This window comes from Brassica napus, chromosome C5 (assembly GCF_020379485.1).
Source record: "Brassica napus cultivar Da-Ae chromosome C5, Da-Ae, whole genome shotgun sequence".
NCBI lineage: Eukaryota > Viridiplantae > Streptophyta > Magnoliopsida > Brassicales > Brassicaceae > Brassica > Brassica napus.
In genome coordinates, this window is record NC_063448.1 from 10,733,334 (window position 1) to 10,749,806 (window position 16,473).

At 45.1% G+C, this 16,473-nt stretch overlaps 1 protein-coding gene and 1 pseudogene across 1 annotated transcript; both read left to right on the forward strand.

Moving 5' to 3' along the window:
- Positions 1-3,279: 3,279 nt before the first annotated feature.
- LOC106398560 lies at positions 3,280-4,518 on the forward strand. Its single transcript, XM_048757200.1, has 2 exons — positions 3,280-3,678; positions 3,805-4,518. The coding sequence occupies exons 1-2, from the start codon at positions 3,280-3,282 to the stop codon at positions 4,516-4,518; spliced, it is 1,113 nt and encodes a 370-aa protein (XP_048613157.1).
- A 9,279-nt stretch (positions 4,519-13,797) lies between these two features.
- On the forward strand, positions 13,798-15,179 carry LOC106401551 (annotated as a pseudogene).
- The last annotated feature ends 1,294 nt before the right edge of the window (positions 15,180-16,473 follow it).

Consider the following 16,473-nt stretch of genomic DNA (forward strand, 5'->3'; position numbering starts at 1 on the left):
ATGCTGGAAAAGAAACAACTTGTCATAGAAACAAGGCTGAGAATATCAGTTAACAAGGTTACAGACAGCTTTTATGTGTGTCAAAAGAACAATATGCCACTTAGCAAACTCACTGGAGACTAGAGAAAGTTGACAAATCTCTATCAAAGTAATTTAACAATTGACAGAATCCTTTGAGGATAATTACTTTATCTTTTTGCTGAAAAATGGAAAATCAGAAATCTTGAAGAAAGACAAGGAATCAAACTTACTCATATAATTAGAAACATTCCTCAGTGTGTTTTCGAGATCAAGATCATCGTCATCTTCGTTTCCAGTAGGAGCTTCAGTGATACTAAGTGCATTCCTCTGCCACTTTACTTCTATTCCATTTGTCAACACTAAAAGGCAAAGAATGATTGGGATTAAATATATTACTCCATAAACAAGGACTGACAGATTCATTTAAAAAAAACCCTAGAAGAAGAGTAGATATGACATGTTCCCGTATCCACGTTGGGTGAAACCCAAGGTGAGACACAAAATTCCTAAAGAAACTCCACTCTAGTCTATTGTACAACGGCCATTGAACAGTGTCTCTTTGCTGATGAAGTACACAAATAATGGAAAATTTCAAAAGAAATCAATACATTGTCAGAGATTGACCTTCCTGCTACAAAGGCAAACTGATGAAGTTGCGATGATCTTGCGTGGAACACAGAGCTACGGGCCTATAATCAATCATAACAGTCCTCGGGCTCTTTGTCTTGTAATTAGTCGGACATGAGTTTCGTTTTTGCCGCCTTTGAATAGAGCCCGTTTAAAAGGTTTCATCTCTATCACAGAGACTCTCTATTGTAGGAGATGGACATCCATCCACAAGGCCCATCTAATAACATGATCTAACCCAGCAAGCTGGCCTAATTTATCCGACTCGGCGAGTAGAGTCGTCAGCTCGGTCCTAGAGTGCTTTTAGCCGTTGGCAAGGCCGACCAAAAGCACCCGGCTCGGAGGAACTCCACCCAGGCCCGTATACTCGGCTTCCCCGAACTAAGGCCCAGGGAGGACCGAAATTAGGGCATCAAGGAGAGGAAGCCTATAAAAGAGGAGAGGAGAACAGAAAGAAGGGGAGAGGGACTTTACACACACATATACTGAACGGCTAGATCTAAGGTTTTTAGTCTCTCTTCATTCCTAATCACTCTGTATCTCTCCCGGTTTGCTCCTCGAGCTCCGGCTTGTTTCCTTGATCTCCTGTCACCCTTGTAACCCATTTAATCGGTCTAATAAGACGTCTTTGGTCATCCCATTTCGAGTTCTTTTAACCTAGTCGACTGAATCCCGTAAAAACAATTGGCGCCCACCGTGGGGCTGACTAAAGTAATGTTCTAGATCTACAAGGCTCAAGACGACGCCACCTTCGGCGCTCCAGGCGGAGAACCAACACCTACGCCTGAAGCCGCGCCGCCAAACCCCGCAGATTTCATGATCTCCATCATGGCTCGACTCGCTCGACAAGACAAAGTTCAAAAGACAACCAACGACCAGCTAGCTGCTTTGGTCGCATCACTCACCACTCCAAACGCCCAAACAAGCCGTCCCCAGATGATACGCCGTCGCCTATTCAACACAAACCCGACGGAGACGGGTTGCGACCACATCTCAGACGACTCGGAACCTAGTGAAACCCTCCTCGCCGATTCTCCCCCGATAAGACCAGATCTCGCAACCATACGCGATATCGCCGAGCTCAAACTCAGCTTTCAACAAATGAGCTCGAAGATCCATCAGGTTACTAGTGCGCTCCACAAATCGAGAGCGTACTCGCTGCAACCTCGCGGACCCCTTTTACTAGCGCACTGACCAGTGTGCAACTCGGGAAGATAGAGAAGATGCGCCTCCCTGAGTACAAGCCCAGAGGAGATCCGGTGGAACACATGATGGCTTTCAATATCGCGATGGCACGCGCTCGACTCTCCGATGAAGGAAGGGACGCAGGCTACTGTCAACTGTTTGTCGAGACTCTCCACGAGCAGGCCCTGACCTAGTTATCCCAACTAGAGGAGAACTCAATCGGAAGCTTCCGTGACTTATCAGCGGCTTTCCTCAAGACATACATTATGTTCACAAAGTGCAGTGCCACTGCTTCTAGCCTGTGGAACCTCAACCAAACCAAAGATCAGAGCCTCCGCGACTACATGGAGAAGTTCAAAGCAATAGTCTCAAGGATTGAAATGCCAGACGGCATCACCATCGATGCCCTGCGGAACACGTTGTGGGTCCGATCTAAGTTTCGAGAAGACTTATACCAAAATCCAACCACTTCGCTCCAAGACGCTATCACTCGTTCTGATAACTTTATCCGAATGGAAGAAGATACAAACGCAATCCTCAATAAGATGAACGCACCAAAAGCACCAGCGACGAAAAATGCCAACACGCGACAAGAACCGCCAGCATGCTCCTGGCGACAAAAACGGCCGAAAAGACGGTTACATGTATATCGTCAACGAGAATAACGTACCGGTATCAACCATTGTAGTCCGCGGAGAAGGGTGGAACAAATGGGTCAGAGAGCTCGATTCGTCTGGTGAGCTAACTGATACTTTCTGCGCGACTCAACCTGCTGTAGCAGCAGGTCCGACGGCAGGCCCTTCCAGAACCGTCGATCTCACTCTCGCCAGCGGCAACTTGAAATTCGAGCCCCTGAAAGCTAAGCCCAAAAACGGCAAAAGCTGGAGCAAGAATAAAGAAAAAAGGGCCCAGCGCAAAGCTACCGGCAAAGGCTGACAAAACGAAACGCAGCAGCAGGATGAGGATAAAACTCTGAAGGATGACGGTGAGGAAGACTCCTCAGCCGACGAAGAACAGCCAGCTAACCGCAGGCGCATAGAGGTTATACTCTCTCATCAAAGCTTGTCATCAAACGACGAGAACGACGATACACCTATACTCGGAGATCTGAGAGATGTTCCCAAATGAAAGCTCGAGTCCGAAGACAGTGATCTCCGACTAACTCTGAACGCAAGGAAGTCTCACCGTATCTCGACCGGTGATCCTGACCCAAAAAAAGATCCGAAGCTCCCCAACGGTGATCTTCGAGACAAACTCAACGCCGGCGCGTGCGATCTTCGCGTACTTCTCAACCGCTCGAAGCGCACAGATCTTCGAAGACGGTTGGAACAAACTAAGACGTCAGGCAACTCTACGCTGTCGCAGAACGACGACAACGCATCAGCCGACCTGCGTGCCTTCTTAAACTCCAAGCGGGTAAAAACAAGACAACGACTAAATGTCATTATGGGCGGTTCTCCTCCCTGCGGAAATTCTGTTCGTTCTGTCAAGGATTACCGCCGGCAAGTCGCGACTTCGCAAAGTTGGCCAACTAGGTCGCCGAGTCATCCTCCGATAACCTTCTCGCCTGATGACAGTGCAGGGATTCATATCCCCCACAACGACCCTCTTCTTGTCGTTCTTGGAATTGGGGAGTACGACGTCACTAAAGTTCTCATTGATACGTGGAGCTCCGTCGATCTCATCTTCCGAGGAACGCTGCAAAAGATGGGAGTGGATCTCGACGACATCAATGCGTCCTCCAGAACGTTAACTGGCTTGAATGGATCTTCTGAAACAATACTGGGGACAATCCGCCTTCCGGTGCGCGCATGCGGAGTTACTCGAATGGTCAACTTTGCTGTTGTAAGCACGAAGGCACCTTATCACGCCATACTTGGAACCCCCTGGATACACTCGATGCAAGCAATCCCATCGACTTATCACCATTGTATCAAATTTCCTGGTACGGACGGCAAGATCAAAACATAGCGAGGGGATCAGAAGGCCGCTAGAGAATTATTGATCGCCACCGTCAAGCTCCAGCGTTCTTCTCTACCGGTTAACTCTGTCTCTCCTCTGATCTCAAAAGTCTGCCCCCAGAAAGATGAAGTTCTCGAGATGCCTATTGACGACATTGATCCTAGCCGGACCGCACGAATCGGCGCATATCTATCTGAGGATATGCATCAGTCAATTCTCGACTTCCTCAAGAAGAATGTGTCTACGTTCGCATGGTCCATGGCAGACATGAAAGGGATTGATCCAGCTATAACGACTCACGAGCTTAATGTCGACCCAACCTTCAAGCCCATCCGACAAAAGAGACGAAAGCTTGGGCCCAACATGTCAAAAGCTGTGAACGAAGAGGTCGAACGGTTACTCGGTGCCGGCTCAATCGCTGAGTTGCGCTATCCTGAGTGGTTAGCAAACCTGGTAGTTGTCAAAAAGAAGAACGGGAAGTGGCGCGTCTGCGTCGACTTCACTGACTTAAATAAAGCATGCCCGAAGGACAGTTATTCTCTCCCCAATATCGACCGTCTGGTCGAGTCTACAGCCGGGAACGAGATGCTCACGTTCATGGACGCCTACTTCGGTTACAACCAGACCATGACGCACCCTGACGATCGTGAGAAAACGGCTTTTATCATAGACAGGGGAACCTACTGCTATAAGGTCATGCCATTCGGCTTAAAGAACGCATGAGCGACTTACCAACAGCTTGTGAACAAAATGTTCATAGATAAGCTGGGCAACACCATGGAAGTATACATCGACGACATGCTTGTTAAGTCGCTACACGCTGCCGACCACCTCCGCCACCTACAAGATTGCTTCGAAACTCTCAACAAGTATGGCATGAAACTAAACCCGGCGAAGTGCACGTTCGGAGTTTCCTCAGGAGAATTCCTTGGTTACATCGTAACACAACGCGGAATCGAAGCCAACCCGAAGCAGATCTCGGCGGTCCTGAACCTCCCAAGTCCAAAAAATAGTAGAGAAGTCCAACGGCTCACGGGTCGGATTGCTGCACTCAATCGGTTCATCTCTAGATCCACCGACAAGTGTCTACCATTCTACGATCTCCTGCGAGGGAATAAGAAGTTTATCTGGGATGAGAAGTGCGAGGAGGCATTTGCTCAACTCAAACAGTATCTGACTACGCCACCTGTACTCGCCAAGCCGGATGTCGGCGACGTTCTATCTCTTTACGTCGCGGTGTCCCCCGCAGCAGTCAGCAGCGTTCTGATAAAGGAAGACCGCGGCAAACAAAAACCAATCTTCTACACAAGCAGGCCTATGACGGACCAGAAACGCGATACCCGACTCTGGAAAAGATGGCAATGGCACTGGCCGTCGTCAAAGCAGCCAGAAAGCTTCACCCGTATTTTCAGTCACATTCGGTGGATGTACTAACCGACCAGCCCCTCCGAACAATACTTCAGAACACCAACAGGTTCGGAAGATTAACAAAGTGGGCCATCGAACTCGGTGAACTTGATATCACTTACAGGAACCGAACGGCGGCAAAGTCCCAGGTTCTTGCAGATTTTTTAGTAGAACTGGCCCCAGAACTGGAGCAAGACCTCGCACTCCCGAACCCAAACTGGACCCTTCATGTCAACGGATCCTCGACTAACAAAAGCATGGGGGCCGGAGTCCAACTACAATCCCCGAGCGGAGAACTGATCAGACAGTCTTTTAGCTTCGGCTTCTCGGCGTCGAACAATGAAGCAGAATACGAATCTCTAATCGCCAGACTCCGCTTAGCAAAAGTTGTCAAGGCTAAACATCTAAGCGCCTACTGTGATTCACAACTAGTCACCAGTCAGTTTAGCAGCGACTACGGCGCCCGTAACGACCGGATGGACGCTTAATTCAAGATAGTCCAAGGTTTAGCAACAGAGTTCGAATTCTTCGAACTCATTAAAGTTCCAAAGGGGAAAACTTCTGCGCCGACGCCCTCGCGGCCCTTGGCAGCAAGCTCCTAGATCAGGTTAAACGAACCATCCCAATACACCGCATTGAAAAGCCAAGTATCGATATCTCGACCGACCAAATGGTCATCGTAGCCCCAGTCACCGCACCAGAAACTGACGGGTTCGGTCCGGACTGGAGAACAAAGTTCATCGATTACCTCAGCAAAGGGGAACTCCCAGCCAAGAAATGGGAAGCACGCCGGCTAAAAGCACGCAGTGCTCATTACGTCATCTTAGACGATTAACTTCATCGATGGACCGCGAGTAAAGTACTCCTTAAATGCATTCATGGGGACGAAACCCTCAGGAATATGACCGAGACGCATGAATGCGCCTGAGGCAACCACTCAGGCGGTCGCGCCTTGGCAATCAAAGTAAGAAGTCTAGGCTTCTTCTGGCCGACAATGAACGCAGATTGCGAATCCTACGCGAGAAGTTGCGACAAATGCCAAAGGCACGCACCAAGTATCCCCTGCCCAACTGAAATGTTACAAACGACAACAGCACCTTATCTGTTCATGCGATGGGCAATGGACATCATAGGACCCCGTCCCAGTTCCCGACAACGACGTTTTGTTCTAGTCCTCACCGACTACTTCACGAAATGGATTGAAGCCGAGGCCTTCGCTCAAGGCCTTCACTCAAGTCACGGACTAAGATGTCCACGGCTTCGTATGGAAGAACATTATCTGCCGCCATGGTCTGCCTTACGAAATAGTTACTGATAACGGATCGCAGTTCATGTAGGGCAACTTCAAGGAATTCTGCAGCAAGTGGAACATCCGATTAAGCCCTTCCACCCCTCGCTACCCGCAAGGGAATGGCCAAGCGGAATCCTCCAACAAGCTTTGCATTGACGGCATCAAGAAACGCCTAGATCTGAAGAAAGGACATTGGGCCGACGAACTCGACGGAGTCCTGTGGAGTCACCGCACGACATCAAGAGGTTCGACTAAATCAACACCTTTCTCCCTTGCATACGGTGTCGAAGTTATGGCCCCCGCAGAGGTCAACGTTACAAGCCTCCGACGTTCGAAGATGCCCCAGTACGTAGAACTTAACAAGGAGATGCTGCTCGCTGCCCTCGACGAGATCGAAGACCGCCGGTACCAAGCTCTGCTCTGGATCCAAAACTATCAGCATCAAATAGAGAGCTACTACAACAAAAGGGTCCAGGCCAGACCCCTCGAACTCGGTGACCTCGTCATGCGCAAAGTGTTTGAAAACACTAAAGAACTGAACGCCGGTAAACTCGGAGCTAGGTAGGAAGGACCTTACAAGATCGTCAAAGTCGTCAAACCAGGCGTCTACTGACTCGAAACGTCACACGGAGAAGTAGTGCCTCGAGCTTGGAACTCAATGCACTTACGCCGTTTCTACTCGTAGAAGCGTCGTCGCCTCCCAAAAAAAAAAAACGATTAGATGCACCTCCGCGGTCACTTCCACTCAACCGAGTAAATGCGCTTCTAATAGCCACTTTTACTCGGGAAAATCGAACTACGAACGGTTTGATCCTCAATCGAGGTACGTAGGCAGCCTTAACCGGCCCAGCTGTAACAACACCAAAGTCAAAACCTTGTTCTTTGTTTCAATCTCAATCGAGTAAATGACGATCGATGAACCCCGCCCGTCGTAACGGTCATCGCATCAGGCGATTCCCGTACCGCCAACAGGAGGTATGCGGACACTCACATTCCACTACTCAGCTATGCCCTGATCAGGCACTTAGCTGAAGGACCCAACGGTCGCGAGTCATCTATGCCCCAGTAGCATTGACCGACCAAAAAGAGCGAAATCTTTACCTTTTTTCGACTGTCGAGTAACGGACTAGCTACCCAAATACTCGACTGTCACTGGAAAAACGGATAAAAGAACCTTTCACTCTTTGAATCAGTCTCTTGTCTTCGAAATAGAATGGCGCACTTAGACGTTATCTCGGTCGTAACATGACAAGAACTGACCAAAGTCCCTTAGCGGCTTGTTTTGTTATCTATTTGCGAAAGTCAAAGATCAAGCACCCATCGTTTCTAAGCGAACACGCTGTAAAACTTTTAGGCAAGCTGAGATTTACTTAAAAAACATCGCAGATATGGATAAAAAACAACAAACACATGAATTTAAAGTTTGCTTAAAACAGCAACTCGCCGACAAGGTAAAAATGTATCTAATCATACAACAAAAGGGTCTATCAAGACCACAAACGCGTCTCAACAGAAAACACAAAAAGATTAAATGATACAACATCGGCAGAGGGTCAAGCAGCAGGGTCTTCGTCGTCCCCGTTCAGCACACTCGGAGCAGAAGGGTCTTCGCTAACGAAAGTAATCGGGCCCTCCACTTGAGAAGAAGTAGGGACGAGAAGGTCCGCATTAGAAGACGGGATGCTTGAGACGCTTCTTTTCTCGACTTTGTTGTTCGTCTCTTCCTCGTTGGATTTTGGCGAGGACGTCTTCTCAGCTCGATCACTCTCTTCCTCCTCATCCTCTTGTTCCCCGGAGGAAGTATCCGAGACTAGAACATGACCTTCAGTGCCTGCGTCCTCAGTCCCTTCTTCTCGGACTACAATTCCATCTATTTCGAGGTTGTCCTTCTCCGGGCACTCCTCGAAGGTATCCTCCCCCGGAACCTCAGCATGTTCTGTCGGGGCCGACGCGATATCAACCATCGGCTCTTCAGATGGTTCCCCGGTGATCTCGCGGGAGGCAATGAGTTAAGAAGCCATCTCCGAACCGATCAGATCTGCGTTCGATCCATACGGGTCAAACGGTGCTCGAAACATGTCCTCAACGAAGCGAGAAGGAAGGAATAGCCGAGAAAGAGTAAGATCGCTGTCAGACAGCCGATCCACGCGAATTTCATTAGCCGCGGACATATGAAGCTTCTCCTCCTCGGCGAAGACATCGATCATCTCTTGCGGGTTCTCCGTCCCGCTGTCCTTTATCATCTCGAGGCATTTCCTCGTTCCCGAGGCTTGCCCGTATAAATTCTTCGCCTTTCCAAAGGCGTCTAAGCGAGTAAAGTAGTCGCGCACGCGACCAAAGCAACGATTCGCCTTATCGGTCATAGCAACCTGAACCCTCTCCCTTTCACGAGTAACCTCCAAGTTTCGCGAGTCCTTCAGGCGCTGCCTCTCTTTGATCAGCTTTGCCACCGCGGCGTACCTCTCTTCGAGAAGCTCAGCCTTTTCCTTCTCGAGAGTCGCGGCGGCCTGCTCCAGACAAGCTTTCTCTCAGGCAAGCTCTTTCTTCGCCGCCCTATCAGATTTGATCTTACCTTTGAGCTCTTCGAACTTTACTCGGAGAACCTCTTTCTCCTTAACAGTTTCCTCGTTGGCTTTCTTATGCTCAGCCCTCACTCTATCGATGGCTTTCAGCCTCGCCTGAGCAAGTTTCTCCGAAGATCCCAACTGAATCATCGTCTGCTTCAGGGTACTGTCGTACTTCTCTACGAGGAAGTTCATGCTCCTGTCACTCTACAAAATGACAAAATGAGGATTATTCGAGGTGGCTAGACCCACTTGTTCAATAAGGAGAAAAGGATAAAGGATACCGCCGTTACTCGTGCTCTGGTGAAGGCGGCATCAATCCATTCATCTTTGAAGTAGAGATCTCCTATCTGTGGCATTTCCCTCGTCCCACCTTCGGACCGAGCGCCCCTTCTCGTCGCCGAGTCAGGAGCAGACCTCTCGATCGCTGCAGACCTGCTCCTGGAACCGCCTTCTGGCGCTGCGAGTCTTCTTCTCTTCTCTAGGGGAGTTCCGGGAGAAAGACTCTTTCTTCCCGCAGAGTCAACGGGAGTGGTTCTGTCAGCAATTGGCCGCGGTACCGCTTCAACCGACCTCTTCTTCGTTTTCTTTTTAGGGCGATCCTCAGGAACCGCTTCAATCAGATCTGCCCCGACGAGATCTTCTGGTGCGGCTTCTCGTCATTCTCCTGGCATATCATCGTGATCAGCGGGAAAAGTGGCCTCTTCTCGGGGCCTTTTCTTCCTTTCCTTCTTCTTCTTCGCTTTCGAGCCCTTAGAAGCCTCGCTGAGAGAAGCTGTTTCTCCAAGCGGAACATCTGGACCTGGAGCCTCATCGGTGACTCTCCTCTTTGCTTACTTGCTCTTCTTCTTTTTTTTAGGACTTAAAGAGGGCTCTGCACCGACATCCTCGTCGACTATGACGGAGTCTCTTCCTTTGGAAGCCCCGGCTTCCTCAGAATTGGTCGATTCCGGAACAACGTCTGGGGTAATTTTCTTCGAAAGCAGCTGCAGTTTCCCTTTCAGCAGAGCGCTCAAATCTGGAACTCTCTCCATTTCTCTGGCTTTGTCGAGAAGTTTCTGCTGCTTCTGAGTAAATAGGGAGAGACCCGATTTTCAAGGACCGAGAACACAAAGAAGCCTCGACTCCCAATAAACTACGACAAGAAGAACAAGACGAAGACTTAATACAGAAACTATGATATTTCGACCTAAGGTATCCGAGAGAACTAACCTTTGGCGATCCTAGCTTGTTGACGACGTATCCACTCTCGACTGAGATCTGGCCAACAAAGATGGCTGTGCGTTGCGATCCCTTGAGCACACTCGAAGAAATTCTCTGGGTATGCGATCGTATTCGGGTGACGAATTGCGAATACCAAAAAAGGGGGGGAGTTAGAATCATCGAATAAAACACAACCAAACAGATAAATATCTACCAAGTTCTTTACTCCATAAAACGCGGTAGTCGTCCCCGGGCGGCTCTTCGAAGGCGTGCTCGTCGGACTTGATGTAAAAGTACGCACGCTGCTAATCTTGCGTCTTGTTTGGGTGACCAGTCAAGACATTGTAGTTCGCACACATCTTTACCGAGAAGATCCCGTTTGGCTCTGCTTTCGTGAAAGTCAGCTCCTCAAACATCCTTACGCTCATCGAGATATCCATCTCCGCCACCATAACCATCAACATGACGGCTATGCGCAATGATCCATTCAGCAGTTGAGAAATAGCAATATCTCGACGAAACGCGTACGACGTTACCAACCGAGGGATTGGAAACCAGAGCTTCGTGTGTTCTCCGAAGTAGGACTCGTACACGCATTGGTAGCCAACCGGAGGCGACGAAGGACGTTGCTCGGGAGACGAGATGATGTAGGTAACGCCAGCACCACCACTCTCCCTTAAAAAATTCTTCACAGTGTGGTGAGATGAGCAGGAACCGTACACATTCCCCCACGACTGAGCCCCCGGATCACGCAGTAATTCAGGCGGGAGTGGAGAAAGCTCCTTGAAGATCCCGCCACGATGATAAATCGTGGGACGACAGTCTATCTGGTCAAAACGAACCCTCCGACGAACTTGTCTCAAAGGTCTCGAGGCGTGGTTAGATGCTTCAGAACCGCTACCGCTCAAGTCGCTGCTCCTGACTTCGACGGGATCCGCGCCTTCTTCACGAATTCGCCTATGGGCATCGGCGACTAAAAGACGCTGGGATAGACTCATGTTATCTGTATCTCGTAGAGCATCGCGATGAATCATGTCGAACTCATCCAGCGGACTACCATTCGCTGTCACGTCTCTAGTCGGACTCAGAGAAATAGTGATACCCTTTCCCTTCTCCTCGCACGATAATCGACTTCTCGAAGGCATGCTTTCTAACCATGGGGCGACTAAACCAACGGACTAGACTAACAACTCTACTCGACGAAAGACATATCTAGAGAGAGAAAGTAAAAGTAGAGAGAAGGGAGAGAAAGTGGAATACCTAAGTCTGCAGAGAAGAATGACGAAAGCGAAAGGAAAAGATCTACTTATAGTAAAAATGAGGGCACATTTCCCAAACGCAATCATTAGGTCTAGAAGGGCTTAAATGGGCCTCAAGGGCCAGAAACCTACTCGCGACGGTTCGGTTTCTCACTTAAACCGGCTTCCGATTGGATAGTCAAACCGGAATCAATCTTCGATTTTGATCTAAACCGATTCCCGGTCGAACAGCGAAACCGGCCCCATCATTTCAGCCGAAGTAATCTGTCACCCGAGTAAAACATGCCCCCATCGCAAAGACAAAAGAAAAAAGCAAGCAAGTCATGATAGACTCTACTCGAGCGACTAAACGCGTCAAGCAATGACCAGAGAGACGAGAAAAAACACTCTCCATCGGTTCCGAGTAAAAAAAACATGCGACCAACGGGGGGAGGACTGCCTCTCGCGCTAGAACCTTTTATCCGAACGAACCTGACCCACAAATTCACTGAGACCGCTACGCCGCTCACAAGTGAACTGGGGGGGGACTTATTGTAGGAGATGGATTACATCCCTCCACAAGGCCCATCGAATAACAGGACCTAGCCCAGCAAGCTGGCCTAATTTATCCGGCTCGGCGAGTAGAATCGTCAGCTCGGCCCTACAGTGCTTTTAGCCGTTGGCAAAGCCGACCAAAAGCACCCGGTTCGGAGGAACTCCACCAAGGCCCGTATACTCGGCTTCCCCGAACTAAGGCCCAGGGAGGACCGAAATTAGGGCATCAAGGAGAGGAAACCTATAAAGGAGGAGAGGGAACAGAAAGAAGGGGAGAGGGACTTTACACACACATATACTGAGCGGCTAGATCTAGGGTTTTTAGTCTCTCTTCATTCCTAATCGCTTTGTATCTCTCTCGGTTTGCTCCTCGAGCTCCGGCTTGTTTCCTTGATCTCCTGTCACCCTTGTAACCTATTTAATCGGTCTAATAAAACGTCTTTGGTCATCCTATTTCGAGTTTTTTCAATCTAGTCGACTGAATCCCGTACAAACATCTATTTAGGACAGGACTAACCTTTTTTTTTTAAATCTCGGATTCATTTGAATGGTGACGAAGTGTGTTGCTTCTTGTAGATTTCTTTTTTTTTCTAGGTTGTCCACATATTTTTCATAAAACTAAAGATTTTTACGGATAATTCAGTACATAACATTTTGTTTTTTTAGAACGTAATCAATACTAGCATTTTGACGTGTACGTGGAAACTAAAAAAACGTAAAATGACTAAAACTGAAAACGAAATAAACTCGTACAAGAAAATTCAAGATGTGTCGTGTGTTTTCGATGTTCGAATAAAATACGTGATCGTCATGATAGTAGAAAAGTACGCACCAATTGGCAATTGCCATATCTACTAGCTTTTCGTTCAGCTCGCATATACCCAACATCAGTTAGCAAAAGGACAGACGACTTAGACTGGCAGAAAAAAAATTATAATTCAAAAATTTCTGATTGAACATGCTAAAACTAAAGGAAATAACCATTACAAAAGAATATTCGACCAGTTTAGCAAAAAAAAAAAAGAATACTCAACCATATATTAAAAACTAGATCTCATGGTATGTTTTTGTCAAGTCTCCCCAACCCCTGTTTTACTTACAAAGTCGTCTATATATCGTTTTCTGCATTTATTTTTTTATTATGCCTGTGAAAGAACTACTTGCGAAGAGATATATGGACCTGAGGCGAGATTATATTTTTTTGTTTACATAATTTTATGAATATTATATTTAAAATAAAATAATTCAAAATAACTTATTTTTGCCACATGGATTAAAAATTAGAAAATAAAAAGTGATACACAAAGTATAGAATGTAAAAAATTTGATTAATTTATATTGGTTATTGAAAATGTTCACCAAATTATCATAGTATATAAAATGGGATGTAAAATATTAAATTAGTAACATAAAAATGAAGGTTAAAATTGTTTATTAAAATGATGATACTTTTAAGGATATTTAAGTCTCTAAAACTAAGTTACTATATAAGATGTTTACATATTTTTACATTTACTTATATTCAATGAAAATGATACAATATATATATAACTAGATAATAATAGATAAGACCTTAAAAATCAACAAAATTACATCAAGTTTTATTTCTGAGATTTTTTCAACAAATTATCTTAATTTGCATGGGGTAGAACTTAGAAATTAATGATTTTAAAAAACAATTAAAGTCTTTAGGATTTTAATTAAAACAGATTATAACAAAAAATGGTTTCAAATAAAAACTGAATCTCAAATCTGATAAAAATCTAACTAATTATATTTACTAAATACAAAAAAATAGAAATTAGGGGCCCAAAATTTTGACATTATAAAGGGGCCCTAGGCAAATGTCTTTTTTACTTCAAGGTGGACACAGCTCTGAGTTCCGTCTGTAGCTTGGTCAAATATTGTTTGAAGAAATGATAGAATTCAGTCGGTTGCACACTTGAGAAAATTACTATAAAAAGAGGGATCCGTGCCTTGAACTTACATTCATCATTACACATTCGATTAATACTTGAGACTTTTTTAAAATGGCGCGTTTCTCTGGTTTACACCTTCTCTTTCTTCTCCTTCGTCATAGCTACAGGTATACGTACACACATGCATACATACACTTTGCTCTAATCTTCTAGTAAATCATTATGATTCTTATCAGCGTTCAGCATAAGTTTTCACGAACGTATTTGTTTCATGCATAGAAAAGGATATAGTATAAATATTTCAAAAGATATATAACACAATCTAATATGACTATATAAGTAACGTTGATTGTATATTATGCAAGGCACAATTACCGTCGTATCCGGCACCGTCTTCACCATCGTGAACAGTTGCAGTTTCACCGTCTGGCCGGGAATCCTCACCGGAGACAACGGTGTACAACTCAACGACGGGGGATTTGAATTAGCCCCAGGAGCTTCCGTCGATGTAACCGCACCTGCGGGATGGTCTGGCCGAATATGGGGCCGAACGGGCTGCAACTTCGATGGCTCCGGCGCGGGAAGTTGCCTCACCGGAGACTGCGGCAACAAACTAAAATGAGCAGGCGCAGGAGGAGTTCCACCGGTCACACTCGCCGAATTCACAATCGGCACTGGTGGCGGGCAGGACAACTACGACGTAAGCCTGGTCGATGGTTACAACATCCAGATGGCACTCACAACGCGTGACGGCTCAGGCGATTGCCGAAACGGTGGATGCGATTCGGACCTGAACGGGAGCTGTCCGAACGACCAAAGCGTTATGGACGGAGCGAACGTTGTGGCGTGTAGGAGCGCATGCGAGGCATTTAAAAACCCCGAGTATTGTTGCACCGGTGCGTTCGATAAACCGGAGACTTGTCCGCCGACGGAATTATCGAAGATATTTAAAGCAGCTTGCCCTAGAGCGTATAGCTACGCTTACGATGACCGTAATACGAGCATTTTTACTTGCACCAATGCTAATTACTCCATCGTTTTCTGTCCCAAAGCATAGATACATCCATTATCATTATCGACTAGTATTATATGTACCGTGTAATCGCTGAATGTAATAAACGCTTCTGCGGGATGTGATAAATTCCGCAGGCTGATATTATAAGAAATAACTAGACTTTTACCAGCCCTAAAACGCGGAATAATTTTTTGGTAAATTTTTTATACAATCCATTTTCTCTTCATTTAAAATATAGATCTGGCCATAAAATATGTAACTCAGAGTCCAGCCAAACTCAAACCAAAAAAATGTGATCAGTACCCAATCTGAAATATAAGAAATCCCATAATAGATCTTATAGTGTGGTACATCAAATATCCGAACCCAAAGTATTATTAGCCGAACCCGAACGGAAAATCCGAAAAACCAAAAAATTCAAAATAATCCAAAATCGACCAAAATTCTAAATCAATCGCAAATATAAATATATGAAACATAAATATGTACTTCAAATATTCAATTCTATATTTATTTTGAAATTATATATATAAATAAGTATTTAAATCTTCAATGAGTACCTTAAATATCCAATCCTATTTCTTAATTATGTTTGCTTTTCAGTTTTGGATTTAACTTCAGAGATATCCAAACTCATATAACCTAAATCGAAACAATATATTGTTACTTTATGGATTTTAGATGTGATACAATTTTGAAGTAAAACCTATGTGTTATATCCAACTTGTTTTGTACTTACAAATTTAACAGAATATGACCTAAAATGTGAAATAAATTAGAATCAAAATTCCAAAAACCCAATCCGTATCGCAACGGGTACCTGAACCCTCAAGCATAACTTTAAGTATGTTTTATGTTTTGTTCAATTAATTTTATATTTGATAAATAGTTTATATGTATTGGCATAAGCCGTAAAACTATACTCATAAAAAATATTAATGATAACATGTTCCAACATATCATTATATATTAACGACTATTACTATTTATTTTATCAAATACATATATATATACATATCTAATTTTAATACTTTATGTATAAAAAATTATATTATTATTTATTTGGTGAGGGTTTTAAAGAATTTGTTTTTTTTTTGCATTTGAGTTAAAGTACAACTGTATACATGAATTAGTAGGCATATATAATTCTTTTATATTAATAAATAAAATATAATTGATTATTTAATTAAAAGTAGTGTTAGCATAAATTGAATTCATTATTAAAAAAATAGATTAGTTATTTAGTTCCTTAATTTTAGGTTAGGGTATATATTTAATAATAATTAATTGGGTATAAATAGAAAAAAATAGGAAAGATAGTTAAATGTAATGGACCAACCTAGACTATTTGCAAGTAGATAAAAATATGACCCTAAATTAGTAGATTAGATAAAACTACAGAATGAAATTTATGAAAAAATATTGTATGATGATTAGTTAGTTTTATGAGATGGCAGAGTACTATACCAGAGAACTAGGTTAAGAC

Excerpts from the sequence above, each read along its gene's own strand:
- LOC106398560 (XM_048757200.1), top strand. The coding sequence starts at position 3,280 with ATGGGCGGTTCTCCTCCCTGCGGAAATTCTGTTCGTTCTGTCAAGGAT. Across the intron at positions 3,679-3,804 it reads GAATGGTCAACTTTGCTGTT|CGAGGGGATCAGAAGGCCGC; the intron begins GTAAGCACGAAG and ends ATCAAAACATAG.